Raw genomic sequence first — 23,115 nt, 5'->3', positions numbered from 1 at the left:
TCACATCGCATTTACTCCTGCTGCCAATTATTTTGAATCCGTGCCACTCGTGGGTAGCAACTAAGCCACAGCGTCCTTATCCTCAGTCATGCCACGACCTGATTGGAACTTGCTCTAACAAGCAAATCTTTTTGATTAAAAGGCAAGAAATAAAGAGCTATAAATTAGATTTGATTGCTCTTTCTCCCTCTTTGCTTTAAAGCTGCCCCATGCAGCATCTTCAAGGTGAGCTATTAAAAGCTAATTATAATATCCTGACCATTGAGCACCCTCATCTACATTAATCCAACCCATTAAGTATTCAAATCGTGGGCTTAACCTGAAGGAATTTTTATCAGGGGATATCAAGTTCATGCAACCTGCTGCCGTAGAACAGCTGCCCCTCCCTGTGCAATACTTCAGTTAAATAATTCAGCCATTCAGCAGAGTATAAGAAAAAGGGTCCTGACCTCAAATGACTTTCCTGCATGACTTCGGCTTGTTGCTTGCCTCTTCTGGCAGCTTCATTCAGCTCTTCAGAAGATCAATTTCTACTCTTGTTAGGTTAAAAAAATTAGGGTCGCTGAAGAAATTCATGGGAGTAGCAAGGTTTCTATCACTCCCAGAACGGAAAAAAAAACCAGTAAAAACTGGGAAATAAGAATACTGGTCCGAACTGGTCTTGTGTACTTTGGGGAGATTTTTCTCCCTGTCGTGGGGGGGGGGCTGAGCAGGAGCGGGCGGGGGGGGGGCGGGGAAAGGCTGAGTCGGGGCCTGCGCTCCTTTGTGCGCATGCGTGTGTAAGCGCGCAGAAATCTCCCTGAGGCACATAACCTGCCTCGGGGAGTTTAATTTCATTCTGAAAAATTTAAATTAAGAGAAAAAAAATTCAGACATGTCCCCTCATGTGATAGTGTTTAAATTTATTTGATTTATAAATCCTTCACGGGCAGAACTTTCCCCCCCTCCGTTGGGGGGGAAGGTCAGGAGCGGGTGCGTGCAGGTGCGCCTCCGATCGGGGGGGCGCACCACCATTTTACGTGGGTGGGCCAATTAAGGCCCGCCCAGCGTGACGTCCACCAGGAAGCGCTATGTGCTCCCTGTGCGGGCCGAGGAGGATTCCTTCAGCCGGGAGTGCGCTCTTTCGCGCATGCGCACAAGAGAGCACACAGATCTCCCTGAGGCTAAGTGCTGCCTCAGGGAGATCGGCGGCAAATTCAAAAATGTTAAAAATAGAAAAGTTAAATTTCCCTGACATGTCTCCTCATGTGACGTTGTCACATGAGTTGGAACATGTCCATCACTTTTAGTTAAACTTTTATTAAATTTTTAACAACCTAGTTTTCAAAAGTAGGGAGGTCATGTTGGAGTTGTATAGAACCTTGGTGAGGCCACAGCTGGAGTACTGTGTGCAGTTCTGGTCGCCACATTATAGGAAGGATGTGATTGCACTGGAGGGGGTGCAGAGGAGATTCACCAGGATGTTGCCTGGGATGAAACATTTAAGTTATGAAGAGAGGTTGGATAGACTTGGGTTGTTTTCGTTGGAGCAGAGAAGACTGAGGGGTGACCTGATCGAGGTGTACCAGATTATGAGGGGCATGGACAGGGTGGATAGGGAGCAGCTGTTCCCCTTAGTTGAAGGGTCAGTCACAAGGGGACATAAGTTCAAGGTGAGGGGCAGGAGGTTTAGGGGGGATGTGAGGAAAAACTTTTTTACCCAGAGGGTGGTGATGGTCTGGAATGCGCTGCCTGGGAGGGTGGTGGAGGCGGGTTGCCTCACATCCTTTAAAAAGTACCTGGATGAGCACTTGGCACATCATAACATTCAAGGCTATGGGCCAAGTGCTGGTAAATGGGATTAGGTAGGTAAGTGAGGTGTTTCTCACGTGTCGGTGTAGCCTCGATGGGCTGAAGGGCCTCTTCTGCACTGTGTGATTCTGTGAAACCTCATCCGGCCCGTGGATGAGGTTTCATGCTTTCTTTGAAGCCCGCCAGAGCTCCCGGGCTGCCTGCCAACCTTAAGGTTGGATGGGCAGCTTCGTTAATTGTTTTAATTAATTTTCAAATGGCCTTAATAGGCCTTTGGCAGTTCGGCAGGCATGCAGCCGACTCAGATGTGCGCCCGCCGAACCGAAGGTCTGAATGACGCCTGGTGATGTCGGGACGCATGCCTGAAGTCACCGCGCGTCAGCTAGTGGGGCTTGCCCCTGCAGGCCGACCCGAAGATTCTGGCCCTTAAAATGGAACGCCAGTAAAAACTGGGAAATAAGAGCACTTGTTCGAACTGTTGTTTTTTTCCTTCTGGACTGCTGGATGAGATATCAAGGTTAAGATAACGATATTAAGGCACAGCTCAAAACTGCCGTCAGGGCCAGTTCTGTTTCTAGTACTGATTTGACTGCTGGCTGGCACTTCATGTGTTAAGCACATTAAGATGTGGGTGCACTGACTGCAACAGGCCCCCTATTGATGACAAATTGAAAACCAACTGAATCTTGTTTTAGCTCTGCAGGAGACAATACTGAGATATATAAACGTCCAGGTGTACCGGGACAAGGCGGGGTAATGGGAGGCAGTGGCTGGGTGGTACTGTTCCTGGACTAGTCATCCAGAGACCCAGGGTAATTCTCTGGGGGACCTGGGTTTGAATCCAACCATGGCAGATGGTGCAGTTTGAATTCAATTAAAAAAAAAAGGAAGACAGTGGAACCATTGTCGATTGTTGTAAAGTCCCATCTGGTTCATTAATGCCCTTTAGGGAAGGGAATCTGCCGTCCTTATCCGGTCCGGCCTACACGTGACTCCTGACCCACAGCAATGTGATTGACTCTTAGGGCAGGAGTTTTCCATGGGCTCAGTGGGCGGGGGACGGTCAGCTCCGCGCCACCATTTTACGCGGGTGGGCCAATTAAGGCCCGCCCAGCGTAAGACGCGAGCAGTAGCACTCAGCATTATGGCGGGGGGGGGAGGAGGGAGGGTCGGGGCCAGCATCTGCGCGAAAGAGCGCTTCAATCTCCCTGAGGCACGGAGCTGCCTCAGGGAGATTGAAGAGCTTCCGAAATTATTAAATAAAAGGTTTATAAATTTATTTAAACGTATCCCCTCATGTGGTTGTGTCACATGAGATGGGACATGTTTTTATATTTATGAATTTTTAAAAATTTATTTGATAAAAGCTTTAGGAAACCTCATCCCGCTTGTGGATGAGGTTTCCTAAAAAATGCCAAGGCCGCTTGGCCTTTTCGCCTGCCCGCTAACCGTAAGGTCGGACAGGCAGCGATTACAATAACCTTAATTAGATCCTTCAATGCCTTAATAGGCCGTTTACATATCAGTGGGCGTGCAGCTGACTCTGGCACGCGCCTGCCGAATGAAACATCGCTACTCAGCGCGATGACATTGGGACACACGTCTGACATCATTGCACATCATTTTACGTGTTGGCGTGTTGGGCCCGCCCCCGCACGCCAGGGGAAAAATCCTGCCCTTAAAAATGCTCTTTGAATGAGGGAAATTAGGGATGGGCAATAAATGCCGGCCTAGCCAGCGATGCCCACATCCCACGAATGAATTTTTTAAAAATGGGATTGCTCCATGAGGAGCTGATCTAGGCTTTAGTGGGCCAAAAGGCCTTCTTCTGCACCCTGAATGACCCCCTAACCTTCACCAGAGAGTTCTCTCGCTTTTCATCAAACGACCTCATGCAGAGAACAATGCGTGACATACACTAAAGGAATTATGTGGCAGCGCATTGCCCCAGTTCTCATTTTGACCTTTCATTCACATTCCTCATCCATTCATGGACCTAAGCTGCTCACAACCTCTATACCTATCGGTGTGGGGAACTCTAACGCCCAACTCAGCACAAGCAGCAAAGTTTTGAATCCATAAATACACTTAACACCCAATTAAAGAATAAAACAGTGGAAATGAAACAATCGGATTGATGCAAGTACTTTGCAGTGGACAAACTGCTCCTGATCTAAGGGCATTCAAATCTAAAGTTACAAAGCAGCTGACACAAGGCCTTTCATCTTATAAAAACTCCTGGCACTGAGCTATATGCACGTGGCACGTAATCGAAATGAAGCAGACCGAAAGATTGCAGTAACCGTGAAATCCAGTCATGCCAGTGGGTGAGTGACTGGCCTCGCAGGTTTCCACATGGCTGCGAGACAGGGCAACTTATATAAGCACAGGATGTAAATACATTCCGAAAATAGGGATCAGTGTGCCCACGTCGGCCAGGATTTTTGGGATGGTGGGGTTTCCTGCCCCGTCACCCCAAGTGTCAGCGGGGAATGCGACCTCGCTGATACTGGCTGCCCCATGGCCACTTAATGCTCCGAGGCCTGTTAACTGGCTGCATATGGGGCTTCTGCCCCTCGCTCAGTAGGAAGTCCCGTCTCAGAGGACTGCCGGCCAATCTGAAAGGGCAGCAGTTCTGCAGTCCCAGCCGTGCCAGGAGCAGTAGTTAGTGGCCAAGGCTGAGACTACAAACTGCTCTCGGAATCTGACTGCCAGAGTCCAGGCCCAGCAAAATGCGGGGCGGGAGTGGGGGTGGTGGGTCTTAGGGCAGGGAGGGGAGGTGAGCCCCGGGTAGGGGGGTTCAGGGCATTGATGGAGATGCTGGGGTTGGGGAGGGTCAGGGTGGGTGAAGAGGGAGTACCTGCAGGGGGGAGACCTCGTCGGGAGATGCCCATTGTTGAAAGGAGGCTGTTGATGGAGGTGCCCCTCCCCCTCACCTCCACCTTCCAACTTCCCACATGCCCGTGAAGAAGCAGAGGGTTGGATTTTTACCAGTCCTGTGGAAATGGGCTGGGACACAGGGAGACTGGTGAAATGGCAGCAGAAGGCATTGGGAGGGGAGCCCGAAGCCTTCCCACTGCCATGGCACGTTGCCAAATGGCGGGCACCTCAGCAGCGCGGACAGGCAGCAGGTGGCCGATTGTGCCAACTGAATGCCCAGTTAGGCGCCAGCTCCCACCACTGCCGGCATTTTACCAGCGTCAGGAGGTGCTGCAGCCCTGTGGGGAGACTGCTGGGTAAAACATGGTGGCTTTGTACGGGTGCGCAGGTTAGAGGGAGATACGCCATTTTCGCCAACTCCAGCATGATGCCACCACCAAACACATCTTCCCTTCACCCGCCCCCTGCCGGCATTCCATAGGGATTGTTCCCTCCGGGACACCTTGGTCCACTCCTCCATCACCCCCCACACCTCAACCCCCTCCCACGGCACCTTCCCATGCAACCGCAGAAGATGCAACACCTGCCCCTTTACTTCCCCCCTCCTCACTGTCCAAGGACCTAAACACTCTTTTCAAGTGAAGCAGCATTTCACTTGCCCTCAATTTAGTCTACTGTATTCGCTGCTCCCAATGCGGTTTCCTCTACATTGGAGAGACCAAACGCAGACTGTCACCACCATCAACACCTCTTTGTCCTTTTGTCTATGACATCTTTTGGAAATCTCCACCTATCACTGGCCCTCTATCCAGCTCTACCTGTCCCACCACCCCCCTCCTTAAACCAGCTTATATTTCACCTCTTTACTAATTTTTCTCAGTTCTGATGAAGAGTCATTCGGACTCGAAACGTTAACTGTATCCCTCTCCGCAGATGCTGTCAAACCTGCTGAGTTTTTCCAGGTATTTTTGTTTTTGTTCTAGATTTCCAGCATCCGCCATTTTTTGCTTTTATCTTAGAGGGAGATCCTCTCGGTTTTGGTTGCTGCATTGCCCAAGGAGATGCTCCGCCTGGCCACAGCACCACCGACTGAATGTACCTCAGTTCATGCCTGGCTCCGGCAAGACCAGGAAATGAACTTACCTGTCTTCAAGGGCACCTCAGCAGTGGCCGCCTCTGTCAGCGGCGTTGCCAAGCTGCCGAATCTCTGGGAGGGAAGCTGCCGTACTCAAACGGACAGCGATCCCAGCAGCCTGCTAATTGGCCGCAGCCAGGAGAATGCCACCCCAGTGTCCCGCTGGTACTGGGTCGGGTCCCCACTTTGAGTCCCGACAACGGGACTTCAGTACCTTCCTCAAGACCTCAGCTTGGAATGATCAAACCTTCCCGCCTTCAAAGGGATATTAACATATGATGTGGAAGCGATTCACGAGGTTGAACACAATTCTTAAGATGGAGACAGAAAAGCAAAACACAGCAAAAATCCACTCCTGGCAGCACTAAATGGAGAAAGGGCTGAAGCAAAAATGAAAATAAGACTATTCAGCAAAGTGCTGAATAAAACTAATAGATTTGTGGGAATAGTGTACATCAACGCTCCTGTGATCATATTCAAAATCACTAAAAAAATCAAACTCTCAAAATAAATTCTTATCACATCCCCAAATGTCTGCAATCCTACTGAAACCTTCTGATGTCTGCTCAGCTTGCAATGTTCTCTACCTACTGATTTATCATTCAATTCCTAAGTATCTAATCTGGACATCTGGTCAATATTATTGGAACCGTTCCATTTTGGCTCAATAACAAAGCATCTTTGATCTCTCCTCCAATTTGCAACCATGGGCATAACACTAGCCAGCTATTCAACGTTTTGAGAATTCCACCCTTGCCGCATTAGATTAGCACATGTCTGGCCCTGGCATTTGGTTTTGTTGTTCACTTACAGCACGTGGGCATTGCTAGCAAGGCCACCATTTATTGCCCATCCCTAATTGCCCTCGGGAAGGTGTTGGGGAGCCACCTTTTGAACACAGCCGAGTGGTTTGCATTCAGGGGGCGGTTACGAGTCGAGCACGTTGCTGTGAGTTCAGGCAGACTGGCTAACCTTCCCCAAAAGTGAACCAGGCGGGTTTTTCTTTACAATAATCCAGAAGTTTCACGGTCACCAATACTGATACCAGCCTTCCCATTGCAGATTTAATTAGCTAATTGAATTTAAACCCCCACCCACCCACCACAGCTCCTGTGGTGGGATTTGAGCTCACAGGCAGAATTTTGGATTTCGGTCCGGGACCGCGATGTTGGGGTCAAATACAGGTCGTGACCCTACGCCCTGCCGGAAGCAGTCATGTGATTTTCGATCTTGATTGAATTGGCCAAGTAGTGGCCAGAAGGATGCTCGATATCCAATTAAGGACGGTGATCAGACTGTCAATGCTGGAGGGCTTATAGGAGGCTCTTCAGCATGGACTAAGCCTGCAGCCTGCGTCCATCTAAGAGAGAGAGAGGGAGAGAGAGGGTGCCTCCATCTTGAGGCACTGTCTCAGTACTTTTAAGATATTCTCAATAAAAAATTGTGATCTGTGACTGCAGTTGTGGCCAGTTATGTAGTGGGTGCCCCACAGACAGCCTGGTGGGCTTGGCCCCCTGTTCTGCGGTCAGGAGGCTACCTCCAGGCAGTTGCAGTGTTCCTACACTGCGTGGGGGGGCCTGCAGGATGACTGGATATTTTCAGTTGGCCCCTGGTCATTGGTCTTAATTTTCTTTTTAATTATCTCAACAGGCTAGCTGCCGCTCGCATTCTGCTGCCAGACTGGCTTCCAGGAAAATGGCCTTCGGGCAGAGTGGAACCAATAAGTTGGCAATGCCAGCTTGTGGAGCAAAACACACTCTGTTGTCAACCCCTCTGGACCATTCATTCAGGCGTTTAGATTTCTAGCCCAGTAACAGAACACGCTACTGTAGCATGTCACACACACACACAAACATACATTGACAGAACGATATCTAATTTGCAAACAAGTGCTTTGCAAGCGATATAGACAAGTGAAATGGATAGTAAAAGTGTAATGAATTTTATGGTTAAGGGAGAGAAATTCAATCTAATCTCCGCTGTCATTCGGGTGAAAGGTTAGGGTTGTGGACCGGATTTCGGGTCCCGATCACTCGCAGTCGATCACCCTGAGTTCAAAGTGTCCGAGTTGCTGGCTTGAAACGGGTGTCCAGGCTCCTGCCGTGTGCAAATCACGGTCCTACTGTCGCACATGTGGTCCAGTTGCACCACATCTCCAGCGGCGAACTGGCCCATCCTTAGAGAGGCCACCGGAGGCGGCCCACACAGGGCTTATGTAAATTTCGTAACAGTTCCATCCCCAGGGAGCCAGAAGGGGCAAAACACCAAAGCATCCACGGGTGGCATCACAGTGACAAAATGAGTAGCATTCATTCTTCAGGCATAGAGGGAGACCACAACTAAAATGGGAACTATTAGCCTGACTGGATTCCCAAAGAATAACAGTTTTGTTTCCTAGACAAATTGATTTGAAAAAACATTATAAATATATTTACAAACGGTACATATACATATCAGGCGAAGTTAACAGACAGAGGAAATGTGACCTTTTTAATCAGAAGTAATAATTGTGTTGCCGTCAGATAAAAATAATTCTGAAGGCAATAAATGATCACAGATACCTCATATTGCACATCAACAATAACTGCACCATTGAAAAATAACTCTGTATCATTACAATCATTTTTGAAAGTTCAAATCAGAAAAAGGTGCCCATTTCCTTGGTAAATGGTATACCCCTGATGCAGTAAACCTTTATTCCATGTTATATGTAGATTATTGGCCTGGATTTTATAGCCAGTGGTGAAGCAAGGGTGCTTGCACTAACCTCAAAGAAAGCCTCAGAGAAAAACTAAGTGCAGGTATCAGGCCCCTTATCTGGCATCCTAAAATCCGGAAGGACCTGAAAACAGGGTCCTGCCCTGGAAACTACAATCCCCATCAGGCATTGCTGTCTGTCGTATCTGGGTCACAGCGTGCTGATCCCCTGATCATTGGGACTTGGATTAATGAGAGGTCCGCCCCTCATCCCTTCCTTTCCCCGTCTGGGCTGGGTCCAGGAGAAATCAGCCCAGCTTCAGTTATCCTATTTCCCCCAACCCAGGACCCAAAAATGCGGAAAAATCCCTGCATTCAGGACACGTCCCGCCCCCCCAAGCTTCCCGGATATGTGAATTTTCCATATCCACTGCAATCTCCTTGATGAGGATTTTACCTCTCTACGTGCTTTTGGTTGTAGCTTAACTTAATGGGGATTCCCACCATCAAGCTACAGCGATGTCGTCGAGCTGCCCAAACAGCCAATCATATTAAAGAATTCTCACAGACAGTCAGTCAGTCAGGAAATGAAAATCGCTAATAATTAAATGATATTTTTCTAATTTTGCACTGAGCAAAATAAAGATTAAGCCAAACACATGGCTAAAGGTAGAAACTGAAATAGCATGGGCAAACTTCAAAAGTTTATTTTTCAATCATTTCTAAGTATCTTGTTAAAAAAAAATTCTAATTAATCATAATGGAGCCATTTAATAACATTCGGTAAATGTAAAATAATATTTTCAGGGCCAGATTGGTTGTTCAGCAGTAGTTATTATTCAGTTCACGGTTAAAAAAACCCTCAGTCATGCATTGTTGAACAAGGCTTAATTTTGTCTTGGGTTTCTCACACAGATGTGAGAGCAAAAAAGGGGAAGATCTTCCTAGATCAATTGATTTCACTGAGTGCTGGATCAGGGGCCAGGGATGTCCAGAGTGCAGCTGGAAGCAGAGCAATGAATGAGAGAACTCAACTTCTGCGTTAATCTGCACTCAATCCTAAAGTTGCGAATGATGAGAGTTAATCATCAAAAATCCTGGACTATTATAATTTAGCAATCTGCAGACATGGTTAACATAGCTTCTGGAAGCTAATGAAGTACATGAGGATTTAGATGAAAAGTTTTGAAACTAAGGGCACTGGGAATCGAATCTTCACCACAGAGACAATATTCTACTGGGGAAAAAAAATGCCTATGGATTGAAAACTTGCCCATCCCCCAGCTGGAGCAGAAATTGGGTGTGACCTACGAAAGTTGGCCGACCTACTCTGCCAGATTAGTGCCCAAATGGAGAAGATAAAAATTTACCTCAGAATGTCCAAAAAATAGCTTCTATGGCAATAAACAGAACATTACCAAGTTACCATAAGGAAATATTTCTTTTCCAAGCTCAATTTCGCTCCCCCAGTTAATGAAAAATAAAATGTCATGTTGTCTCACCTCATGTGGAGGAAAGGCAGCATCATATGTTCCATTGCCGAGCAACCTATTTAAACCTGAAGAGAAAAGAAACATCCGATTGTTTTCTGAGCCAGTGGTAATTTAAATTTTAGCCAGTACTCATAATAATGCATGACCAAATGGAATGTCCTCTTGCTGATGTTAGTTAGCAAGAGATAGACTTTTCGGCAAAGCTATTTTTAAACCTCTAGAGCAGGATTTTCCCTTTCGGGGCACGAAACAGGTCAGGATGCCATGGTAGGGAAACAGTCACCAGCCCTGATTCTAATAAGGGTGCCCTATTATTTGGCTTGGAGATGGAGCTGGTAGACCATTTAAGGAGGGTGCATGGGCTCTCAAAGCTGGAAGGCCAATCAGAGGCCTCTCAGCTTGAAGGGAGCAGCAGGCTGCAATGGAGGGTAAGGAGGGGCAGGGTGGTTCAAAATGGAGGTACCATCTCTGTGATTTTTTTGAAAATTAATTTGAAGAAAACCTCAAACAACTTTTAACCTTCAAACAGCTATTAAATAAATAGATCATGCAGTCAGACACCACCACCAGGCACCTAAACTTGCCTCCGCCTGCAGGATTTGGAGGCTGACTGGAAAATCCCAGTTGGCCTCCTTTACTAGACTCTTAATAAGTCACGTTGACAACCCACTGTGTGTGGGCTTGGGAGCCCTGTTGTCTTCTGATCTCGTCATTGCAAAACTGACCCTGGGGAGATGGAGCCGGGGAGCCAGCACGTTAGCTGGTGAGGCCATTTTTAGCTCCCGCCAGCCTCCTTTCCAAGCCCTGGCGGGGGTTCAAAGCCCTCCCCTGAGTCGTTCTGGCAACGCCGCGCTTGTGAAAATTATCGTACCTTTTTTGCTGTTTTTTAAAAAAAGGCCTAGAATTGAACTGATTCTCCTGATAAACCATTTTTGCTCTTGTGATCTTTTGTTTCCAATTAAGCATTTTTCCTCGATGTGCTGTCAGGCACCAACATTGTTCATTTTTTTTTTGAGGTGGGGAGCTTCATGTTAACCCCAAAGCACAAGCAATCGAATGGGATTCTATTTATAGACTGACATCAGAAAGCACCCACCTCTGTTTGTCAAACCATCCAGGGGAGAATGTTTTTCAAAGTGATGCTAGCAATTTAATGGCCCCATTGAATCTTTATGCCGACAAAGCAAATGGCTGTTCACTTCTTTAGCATTAGCGCAGTGAGAATCAATTCCTATTGATGCCAGCAGGATTAAGAATCCTTGGGGCCCTGAGCACAGGGAATGTTCAGTCATCAGCCCCATCCCTCCCTTCCCATACCCTCCTCTCCAGATCCTACAAAATGCATGAAAAATTAGGCCCAAGGTATATTTCTGCTCTGCATTAATAATAATAAAAAAATCATATTACAATACATTGTGCTTAAATAAGACTGCTTAACTTTCTCTCTTACACACACACATGCGCGTGCACGCACACAATTACAGGCACACAGGAGACGTGTACCACCTATTCGAGTGACGTGTCTGATAGAAATAGTGAGGAATGAAGGAGTGAAGATGCAATGTGTTGTCACTCCTCCTCATATCTGGAGCTCTGGCTGAGACCAATGTTTCCCTTTATTATTATTGTTATGGAACTAGTTTTCTGTATTTAAATCGCCTTAAGCTTTGATTAACTTTGATTGTAAGCTTCCTCATACCTGAACAAATAAGTGCTTTTAATAACTGCTCAGCTGCAGTGGGGCAGAGGTCCCTGGGCATGGTCCCAAATGCCAGAGTGTTAATTAACTCCCTGCTTATGATACTTTGTGTAATGGAATTTTTCTGAAATTTCAGAGCCAATCTACTATTTTTCGTGCTGTAAACAGTATCTTTTTAGTGTAAATATGGAAACCAACTCAAATGAGTAAAAGGCTGGACTTAAACCTAAATTAGGGGCTGACTTTTACAGGGGTGGGGGGGCGTGGAGGTGGTGGGGTGTGAGGGGGGGTTGGGGGGGGAGGGGTTAAGGGGGGTGGGGGGGGATGGGGGGGTGGAGCCCCTCCCAGAAACCACGTCAACGAGGAGTGTAGGCCAGCAGCAATAAAGCGCTGCCAGTCCTTGTTAACGAGGGGTGAGTGGGACTTTGGTCCCTCAGTGGGGCAGAAGACCCGCCTTCTGGAGCTGCAGGCCAATCGGATTGGCCGTCAGCTCCATCAGGTTCGGCAGCGCCACGAAGACATCAGTGGCAAATGCCAGGTGGAGCCCAAGGTCTAGGATCCCCGGAGCAGAGAGTCCGGCGTATTGGGCCGGGGAGGTGCTGGTGGGAGGTAGTGGGTAGGGACCATTAAGGAGAGGGGCAGTGGTGGGGAGGGGGTGAGTTCAAGAGAGGGAGCAGGTAAGTAGGAAGGAAGGGAGGGTTCAGTATAGGGGTAGCCACCCCGTGAACAGCAAAGGGCATCCCCCAAGGAGCAACCCCTCCCCTTCCTTCCCGCCCTTTAACCATTTCAGGTCAAAAAATTGATAACAAGCCGAATTGACCCTTAAATGCTCATTTCAATATGGCGGGTGGGCTGCTGATTTCGGCACCCGCCTGCCCCTGTATCATGGGGGATGACCTCCAGGGTGGGTGGGAAGGTGGTGGCATGGACGCCCTCCCGATTTAACGTGCCCCCACCATGGGAAACAAGCCCACTGGGGGGCATGTAAAATTCAGCCCTAGGTGGTTTGATATATTTTTAATTTACTTTTTGATTTTTTTTGTCAGTTTATCAAGCTGAGAAGAGTGGAAATGCTCACCCTTGTCACACTCCGTGCCCTCACGGTCCATTCCCAGGTCAGGAAATGGACAAGGTCGGGTGCAATATTGGTTTTACATCCCATCAAATTTCGCTCTCCATTCAAACCATCAAGAGAGTGATATTGGGTGGGGTGTGAAACTGACATTTCAACCAATCCCATGAGTTCGCCACCTGGTAAAGTGAGGATAAAATGACCCTAAAGAGCTAATGGAATGAGTTAAGAGGGAATTCAATTGATTCAACTGTTGTAAGACGCTAATGTACACTCAATGTAAGGCTATCATCAATACAAAACTAATCAAAGGCTCTGTGGTAGCATTTTGTAACATATAAGAAACTGTGTTTTGAGGATCAATGTTATGTTAAGCATCGATACAGGAGAAACAGCTTGTTGTTTGGAAACTGAGAGTATCTTTCATTTACTTGTTTAAAGTTAAGTAAAAATGTTGGTTAATAACCAGGTCTGATGTTTGAAAGTTGATGTAGCAGCATGGGATATATTCCTGGTGTTCATTCCTGGGCATTCACTACATTTATCAAGAGATTGAGCAGGTAAATGGTGCACTTTGTTCCATAGAGGATGCAAGGCCCTCTTCTGGGAGTGGTTAATGTCACTCAACCCAAGTTAACAGCTGCTGTAAAATTCCAGAATCTCAACACCTATTTTGTAAGATACACACACCTACATTTTCCAGACTGAGCCTTCAGGGATTGGGACTCTGGACACGTTTTCCCCCTCCTTAACTTTAGGACTGAGGATTGATGTACCCCCAGGAATTAAGCTTGGAGCCTTCAACACTGTAAAATTTAGTACTATGCTGCTCAGTACTTTTACCCAGTAGTACACAGAGGATTCTCTTATGTGGTTACTCCTGTAATATTGGCTCAGTTACGCAAGAAATTGTATAATGCCACAACTTCACTCTGTACATAATACATGTTCAACTAAAACAACTGGATATTATAGATGAAATTACAGTTATCTCCCACTCCCTCTTCAAGGTGGCGATCAACTCAGGGTCGCCGCACAGTTTTCCCTGATCAGACACACACATGTAGTGTTAGAGGCAAGGTACTAGCATGGATAGAAGATTGGCTGTCTGGCAGGAGGCAGAGAGTGGGGATAAGGGGGTCCTTCTCAGGATGGCTGCTGGTGATTAGTGGAATTCCGCAGGGGTCAGTGTTGGGACCACAACTTTTCACTTTATACATTAATGATCTAGATGAAGGAACTGAGGGCATCTTGGCTAAGTCTGCAGATGATACAAAGATAGGTGGAGGGACAGGTAGTATTGAGGAGGCGGGGAGGCTGCAGAAGGATTTGGACAGGTTAGGAGAATGGGCAAAGAAGTGGCAGATGGAATACAACGTGGGCAAGTGTGAGGTCATGCACTTTGGTAGGAAGAATAGAGGCATAGACTATTTACTAAATGGGGAGAGAATTCAGAAATCTGGAGTGCAAAGGGACTTGGGAGTCCTAGGCCAGGATTCTCTTAAGGTTAACTTGCAGGTTGAGGCAGTAGTTAGGAAGACAAATGCAATGTTGGCATTTATTTCGAGAGGACTAGAATATAAAAGCAGGGATGTGCTGCTGAGGCTTTATAAGGCTCTGGTCAGACCACATTTAGAATATTGTGAGCAATTTTGGGCCCTGTATCTCAGGAAGGATGTTCTGGCCCTGGAGAGGGTCCAGAGGAGGTTCACGAGAATGATCCCAGGAATGTAAGGCTTAACGTATGAGGTATGTTTGAGGACTCTGGGTCTATACTCGATGGAGTTTAGAAGGATGAGGGGGGATCTGATTGAAACTTACAGAATACTGAAAGGCCTGGATAGAGTGGATGTGGGGAAGATGTTTCCATTAGTAGGAGAGACTAGGACCCGAGGGCACAGCCTCAGAGTAAAGGGAAGACTTTTTAGAACAGAGATGAGGAGAAACTTCTTTAGCCAGAGAGTGGTGAATCTATGGAATTCATTGCCACAGAAGGCTGTGGAGGCCAGGTCATTGAGTGTATTTACGATTGAAATAGATAGGTTCTTGATTGGTAAGGGGATCAAAGGTTACGGGGAGAAGGCGGGAGAATGGGGTTGAGAAACTTATCAGCCATGATTGAGTGGCGGAGCAGACTCGATGGGCCGAATGGCCTAATTTCTGCTCCTATGTCTTATGGTCTTATGGTCTTATGTACATTTTCGACCAGGCTAGCTGGATGGAAATCAGACGTGGTTCCCAGGCTATCTTTTAACTCAAATCTGGCAAAACCGCCTCCCTTTCAGTATGACTGGCCCATGATGGCATAGAACAAACATACCTTCTTGGCACAGGACAGCACCATATGGTGCGTTCGCTCAATAAAAGACTGCAAATATGCTGCAGCATTTTTTTTCAATGACTTACAGGTTGTTCATAAAAACAATCAGCACTCTGAAATTGAGATGTAATGACTTATTTAAAACATTACCTATTTTGGATTTTCCATCTTCATATTTTGTCCTCTGTAGCATGTGATGAACTATCCTACTTCTTGTTGAATTACTGAAAAAGGTGTCTTTGTTGTTTATGGTGAAGCTGAAGAGGGATTTTTTTCAAGAAAGGAAAAGAGATCATGAAATTCCACGTTTGAGTTTTGCACGCTTATAGAACAACAAAAGGGATCAATATAACCAAGAGGCTTGATTTAAAACATAAATATAAAGTGTGAGATTTAAGACTTTACGTGCCCTGTCATAACTTCTCTAGATAAAAGCAAAATACTGCGGATGCTGGAAATCTGAAACAAAAACAAAAATAGCTGGAAAAACTCAGCAGGTCTGACAGCATCTGCGGAGAGGAACACAGTTAACGTTTTGAGTCCGTATCACCAGATCTGAGGAAATTCAAAAATCTGGTGAAATATAAACTGGCTTAGGGGGGTGGGGCAGGTGGAGCTGGATAGAGGGCCAGTGATAGGTGGAGGCAAAGAAGAGATTGCCAAAGATGTCATAGACAAAAGGACAAAGGGGTGTTGACGGTGGTGATATTAGCTAAGAAATGTGCTAATGGTGACATTAAGGGTGGAAAGCAGGACGAGCAAGTGACAGACAGTCCTCGTGGGGGTGGGGTTGGGGTAAGGAAACGAAAGAGGCTAAAAGGTGGAGATGAAACAATGGAAGGAAATACATTTAAAAATAATGGAAATAGGTGGGAAAAGAAAAATTTATTAAAAAATATAAATTATTGGAAAAAGGGGGTTCGGAAAGGGGGTGGGGTTGGAGGAAAGAGTTCATGATCTGAAGTTGTGGAACTCAATGTTAAGGCCGGCAGGCTGTAAAGTGCCTACTCGGAAGAACCGTGTCCGGCCCATCACCCGCGCCTCTGCCCCCACACCTTCCTCTCCCTCCCGAACCATGATAGGGTCCCTTTGTCCTCACTTATCACCCCACCAGCCTCCGCATTCAAAGGATCATCCTCCGCCATTTCCGCCAACTCCAGCATGATGCCACCACCAAACACATCTTCCCTTCACCCCCCCGGCAGCATTCCGCAGGGATCGTTCCCTCCGGGACACCCTGGTCCACTCCTCCATCACCCCCTATACCCCAACCCCCTCCCACAGCATTTTCCCATGCAACCACAGAAGGTGCAACACCTGCCCCTTTACTTCCCCCCTCCTCACCGTCCAAGGGCCCAAACACGCCTTTCAGGTGAAGCAGCACTTCACTTGCACTTCCCTCAATTTAGTCTACTGCATTCGCTGCTCCCAATGAAGAGACCAAACGCAGACTGGGTGACCGCTTTGCGGAACACCTTCGGTCTGTCCGCAAGCATGACCCAGACCTCCCTGTCGCTTGCCATTTCAACACTCCACCCTGCTCTCATGCCCACATGTCCGTCCTTGGCCTCTGCAATGTTCCAGTGAAGCTCAACGCAAACTGGAGGAACAGCACCTCATCTTCTGACTAGGCACTTGACAGCCTTCCGGACTTAACATTGAGTTCAACAACTTCAGATCATGAACTCTCTCCTCCATCCCCATCCCCTTTCCGATCCCCCTTTTTTCAATAATTTATATTTTTTAATATATTTTTCTTTTCCCACCTATTTCCATTATTTTTAATTGTATTTCCATGCATTGTTTCATCTCTACCTTTTAGCCCATTTCATTCCCTTCCCCCCACCCCACCCCCACAAGGACTACCTGTCACTTGCTCGAACTGCTTTCCACCCTTAATGTCACCATAAGCACATTTCTTAGCTAATATCACCACCGTCAACACCCCTTTGACCTTTTGACTATGACATCTTTGACAATCTCTTCTTTGCCCCCACCTATCACTGGCCCTCTGTCCAGCTCCACCTGTCCCAACCCCCTCAACCAGCTTATATTTCACCAAGTTTTTATATTTCCTCAGTTCTGATGAAGAGGATACGGACTCGAAATGTTAACTGTGTTCCTCTCCGCAGATGCTGTCAGACCTGCTGAGTTTTTCCAGCTATTTTTGTTTTTGTTTCATAACTTCTCAAGCCCCTTTTCAAGGCCTTGATCTCACTCTTTGAAATCTGTCCCATTAGTGCAAATTAATACTATTAAAATAACTGTAGTAATACATTTTTGAATTCCGTTCGTGTAATGTGATTATGTGAGCAAAATACTTACTGATGCATCCGTGCTCTGCTGAACGGTGCAGTGTAGCAATCAGTCTCTTCCAGATCCGGTAGAGCCTCCTTGTCGAGCTTCATTGGGTTTCTTGGCAACCAACTCTTCACTTGTCGCAAATTCCTCTGAAAACTAATAAGCAAATGCCAGACTACTGATATTTAAAATGAAATGCACTTAAATAACCTGAGAATATTAGTTTAAATTTTAATAGTTTGGTAGTTCACTGTCCCTCCCACATTACCAAAGCCTGTACAAGGATCCATTGTCAGCTCATTGGTTTTGTTTTCAAATCCACAAAGTATTGTAGGCCAGAAGCTTTTTTTTAAACTAAACACTGGAATAGCGATAATGTTTACCATTAAAACCCATCGTAGTAAAGTGCGCTAAATATTTATTGCATGTGTTATTTTATTAAACTTGTCTTGAAATCGTTCTAACACATTTAGATTTATACTGTTACTAATAATTATTCATTTAGAAGTGACTGTTTATGTTCTCTTTTGTATGTTTTACGTTCTACATTAAATAATTGTTCAGTAAATGCCCGCAATATCTTTCTAGTAACAGAATTGGGAATATTATGAATGTTGAGAGGGGCCAGTTTGTTTATCACATGACTAGGCCTTGTACAAAATTATTGGCTTACAATTTATAGAGTATACCGGACAGTGTGATTTGAAATGAAAGTTATTGTCATGTGAGCTTTGCTGCAAGGCTGATAGTTAGTTAGGGAGAGGTTTAATTCAGAAATGGACAGAACGCACGGGATCAATTGCCAAAAGTTGGAAAAGAATTAAAATGTCTGGTACTATAGTTTTCAGGACAGCAAATCTGGTGGTAATATTTAAAATTGTGGCTGATTTTCATACCACATTCTTGCTGCATTGTGGGTGACAGCCAACTCTAATCATTCTACTTCTAATCATTCACCGAGGTATATCCTGGATTAGTCATTAATCGTATGGCAAGATATATTATTGCAAGTGGCTCATGATCACACCACTCAGGCTAAACATGAGTTTAGCTGCTCCCCCAAAATCACTTCAATGAGCCACTCCTAAAGTGAAAGCCATCAAGGTTGGTAAATGTATTTGACATTCCAACTGTGCTAGAAAATTCGTTCCCAACGCTGTGATGCAATACATCAATTAGCATTAAAAAGAAGCAAACTGAATAATTTGAATAATATAAAATCATAAGACATAGGAGCAGAGAAGGCTGTTTGGCTGATCAAGCCTGGGTCCACCATTCTAAACGATCAAGGCTGCACTGATTGTGGCCTTAACTCCACTTTCTGCCTGTGCCCATAACCTTGCCGATCAAAATCCATCCAATTCAGCCCTGAATATATTCAATCACTCGCCCTCCACCGCTCGCTGGGGAAAAGAATTCCAAAGACTACCGGCCCTCTGTGAAAATAAATTCCTCCTTGTCTCCATGGTAAATGGGAGACCCCCTTATTTTTAAACTGTGCCGCCTAGTTCAAGATTCCCCCATGAGAGGAACGTCTTCCCAGCATCTACCCTATCAAACCCCCTCAGGATCATAAATATTTCAATAAGATCAATAGATTAGATTCTTCTAAACTTCAAATGATTATAGGCCCAACCTGCTCAATGTTTCCTCTTAGGACATCGCAAAAATCAGCTTAGTGAACCTTCTGTCAGCTGCTTCCAATGTAAGTACATTCCTCCTTAAGTAAGGAGACTAGAACTGTAGACAATACCCCAGGTGTGATCTCACCAATGTCCTGTGCAGCTGTAGCAAGATTTCACTAAATTTATGCTCCATCCTTCTTGCAAAAGAGGCCAACATTCCATTTACCTTCTTAATTATTTAGTGTGCCTGCCTGCTAACTTTTTGCCATTCGTGTACAAGGACACTCAGATCCCTCTGCACTGAAGTGTTGTGCAGTCTATCTCCAATTAAATAATATTCTACTTTTCTATTCTTCCTGCCGAAGTGGACAACCTCACATTTTCCCACATTGTGCTCCGTCTGTCATTTTTTTGCCTGGGGATTTAAATGCCACGACAGCTTGACAGTTCCAATGAGTTAGACCATAAGACATAGGAGCAGAAATTAGGCCCATTGAGTCTGCTCCGCCATTCAATCACGGCTGATAAGTTTCTCAACCCCATTCTCCCGCCTTCTCCCCGTAACCTTTGATCCCCTTACCAATCAAGAACCTATCTATCTCGGTCTTAAATACACTCAATGACCTGGCCTCCACAGCCTTCTGTGGCAATGAATTAAGTTTATCCACTTTTTACACACAATCCCAAAGGATACCTTACCCCTCCAAAAGGGCAGTATATCTCTCCCAAAGGGCATCTTACCTCTTCAAAAGGGGCACTTGGACCTATCCAAAAGCGTCCCTTACCTCTCCAAATTTGTACCCTACCTCTCCAAATGACTCTGGCAGCTTTTGCTGAAATGTTAAAGGCCACAAGTGGTGTTTTACATATTCCACTAATTGCATCTGTTTGAAGGCAGCCACACTTAAATATGTGCAGCTACCTCCGTGAACCAGGGATGTTCAAAATACAACCCACCCCCATCTGCCCCTGATAAAAATGGTAGGTGCTGGTTTTGGGGGTGGTATTTCTGGGACTCAAGCACCATTTTGTCTTAATCAGAGACTCCTCCTGTCCCCACAAAAATTCAGACCTCAGGATCTACTCATGGTGAAATGCTTTGAAATCTTGGGAGTTCCACAGGCCACAATTTTCCTTTCGGCGATTTGGGGGTGGGGCCCGCTCGCCGATGCGAAAATGATGCAGGATGATGTCGGGAGGAACCCCTGACATCATCCCAGTCCCTTTAAATTTTTAGGAAGGTGGGCGGACAGCGAAATCAGCTGTCCGCCCGCCGACCTGTCAATGGCCAACTAAGGCTAATTAAGATCAATAAAGACCTGCCCGTCCAACCTTAAGGTGAGTGGGACTTTGGTCCCTCAGTGGGGCAGAAGACCTGCCCTCTGGAGCTGCAGGCCAGTTGGATTGGCCATCAGCTCCATCAGGTCTAGCACGCTATGATCACTCTTCCCTAGAGCATCCTTTACCATGAGATCATTACTTAATACCATCTCATTACACAAAACCAAATCCAGAATAGCCTGCTCCCCGGTTGCTTCCACAACATATTGCTCCAAGAAACAATCTCTAATATACTCTATGAACTCTCCCCCAAGGCTACCCTTGCCAATTTGATTAGTCCAGTCTATATGCATATTAAACTCACCCATAATTATTGCTGTGCCTTTCTTAAATGCTTCCAGTATTTCTTGGTTTAGACTGTGCCCTACTGCTAAACTACTGTTTGGGGACCTATAGATTACTCCCACCAGGGACTTCTTTCCCTCGCTATTTCTTAATTCTGCCCAGACTGATTCTACGTCTTGCTCTCCAGTGTCTATATCATTCCTCACATTAGCACTGATCTCTTCCTTTACTAACAAAGCTACACCACCTCCTTTTCTTTCCTGCCTATCCTTCTGAAACACTGAGTGCCGTTTGATATTCAACTCCCAAACCTGTTCTCCTTGTAACCACGTCTCAGTAATCGCCACCAAATCATACCTATTTATCTCTATTTGCGCTGTTAACTCATTAGTTTTATTCTGAATGCTACGTGCATTCAGATAAAAAGCCTTTAAGTTTGCCCTATTGTCAATTTTCTCTACTCTTACATGATTCTTTGGTGCAATATGGCATTCACACACTCTGTCCCTTCCTTTCACCCTTTGATAACAATCAGCCTCATCACTAACCTGCACTCTTAGCCTCTCCTTAAACTTTGATTTTTTATACTTCCATGCAACTGAACCCTCCCCCTAACTATTTAGTTTAAAGCTCTTTCTATGAGCCTAGTTATGTGATTTGCCAGGACACTGGTCCCAACAGGATTCAAGTGGAGCCCTTCCAAACGGAATAGTCCCCTCTTTCCCCAGTACAGGTGCCAATGTCCCATGAATTCGAACCCACTTATCCCACACCAATCTTTGAGCCATGCATTTACCTCTTTAATCTTATTGACCCTGTGCCAATTAGCTCGTGGCTCAGGTAGTAATCCGGAGATTATTACCTTTTTGGTTCTGCTTTTTAATTTAGCTCCTAGCTGCTTGTATTCCCTCAGCAGAACCTCTTTCCTTCTCCTACCTATATCGTTGGTACCTACGTGGACCACGACAACTGGATCTGTCCCCTCCAACTCCAAGTTCCTCTGCAGCCCAGATGAGATATCCTTAACCCTGGCACCAGGTAGGCAACACAGCCTTTGGGACTCTCGATGCTGGCTGCAGAGAACAGTATCTATTCCCCTAACTATACTATTCCCGATTACAACTACATTTCTCTTTTCTCCTCCCACTTGAATGTCTCCCTGTACCACGGTGCTATGGTCAGTTTGCTCATCCTCCCTACAGTCCACACAGGGAGCAAGAATCTCAAACCTGTTGGATAAGGGCAAGGGCCGAGGCTCCTGCAGTGCTACTTTCTGGATCCCTCTACCTGCCTCACTCATAGTCACACCCCCCTGTCCTTGACCACTGGCCGAATTTAAGTGACTGTCTCCTGAAATACAGCGTCCAGGTAACTCTCCCCCTCCCTGATGTGTCACAGTGTCCGAAGCTCAGACTCCAGCTCATTAACTCTGAGCCCGAGTTCCTCGAGCTCCCAACATTTGCAACAGATGTGGTCACTAGGAACCACAATGGGGTCCACCAGCTCCTACATCATGCAGCTACAACACATCACCTGGCCCTGCATCTCTATTTTATTTAATTAGTTTTTAAATTTGTTTTTAAATTTCCTAGCAGCTACTTACCAACCAATGAACTTACGGTTTTCCTGTGATGTCACTCTTTTTTATCACTCGGCGACGGTGACTGCAGAAGACACTCCTCTCGCTCTCTCCTCTAGCTGCTGCTGACTGCCTGTCACAGGGACCTCCCCTTGCAATCTCCTCTAGGTGCTGCTGGCTGTCTGTCCCAGGGTCCTCCTCTCGCACTCTCCTCTAGCTGCAGCTGACTGCCTCTCCCAGGGTCCTCCTCTCGCACTCTCCTCTAGGTGCTGCTGACTGCCTGTCCCTGAGTCCTCCTCTCGCACTCTCCTCGAGGTGCTGCTGACTGCCTGTCCCAGAGTCCTCCTCTCGCACTCTCCTCTAGGTGCTGCTGACTGCCTGTCCCAGAGTCCTCCTCTCGCACTCTCCTCAGGGTGCTGCTGACTGCCTGTCCCTGAGTCCTCCTCTCGCACTCTCCTCTGGGTGCTGCTGACTGCCTGTCCCAGAGTCCTCCTCTCGCACTCTCCTCAGGGTGCTGCTGACTGCCTGTCCCAGAGTCCTCCTCTCGCACTCTCCTCTGGGTGCTGCTGACTGCCTGTCCCAGAGTCCTCCTCTCGCACTCTCCTCTAGGTGCTGCTGACTGCCTGTCCCAGGGGCCCCCTCTCACTCTCTCTAAATTGCCAGGAGCTGATTTTCTAGTTGGAAAACCTAACATAAAATGCTGCAAAGAAATTTAACTCCCTATACCAAATGATACTGTCGGAGAAATATGAACTATATGAATGAAATGAATACCTTGTTTATTTAGTGCAAATTTTAATTTTTAAAAATGGAGAAATTTGAAAATTAAAGAAAATAACACCAAATGAGGGTTCTCTCTGTGTAAAAAAGCCGATTTTATACTCATGACAAAACCGT

The 23,115-nt window shown here is 46.3% G+C and overlaps 1 protein-coding gene across 1 annotated transcript in view; it reads right to left on the bottom strand.

Annotated features, from left to right (window-relative positions):
- ano3 (anoctamin 3) overlaps positions 1-23,115 on the bottom strand; it is a 564,514-nt gene that overhangs the window by 207,951 nt on the left and 333,448 nt on the right. The window contains exons 9-11 of the mRNA XM_078549540.1: positions 17,413-17,544; positions 15,238-15,344; positions 10,006-10,061 (exon numbers count right to left, since the gene is read on the bottom strand). Coding sequence (XP_078405666.1) covers positions 10,006-10,061; positions 15,238-15,344; positions 17,413-17,544 — 295 coding nt within the window. The remainder of the gene's footprint in view (positions 1-10,005; positions 10,062-15,237; positions 15,345-17,412; positions 17,545-23,115) is intronic.

This window comes from Cetorhinus maximus, chromosome 9 (genome assembly GCF_964194155.1).
Source record: "Cetorhinus maximus chromosome 9, sCetMax3.hap1.1, whole genome shotgun sequence".
Classification (NCBI taxonomy): Eukaryota; Metazoa; Chordata; class Chondrichthyes; order Lamniformes; family Cetorhinidae; genus Cetorhinus; species Cetorhinus maximus.
Note: the sequence above shows the minus strand (reverse complement) of the source record. Positions and strands in the feature narration are given on the sequence as shown.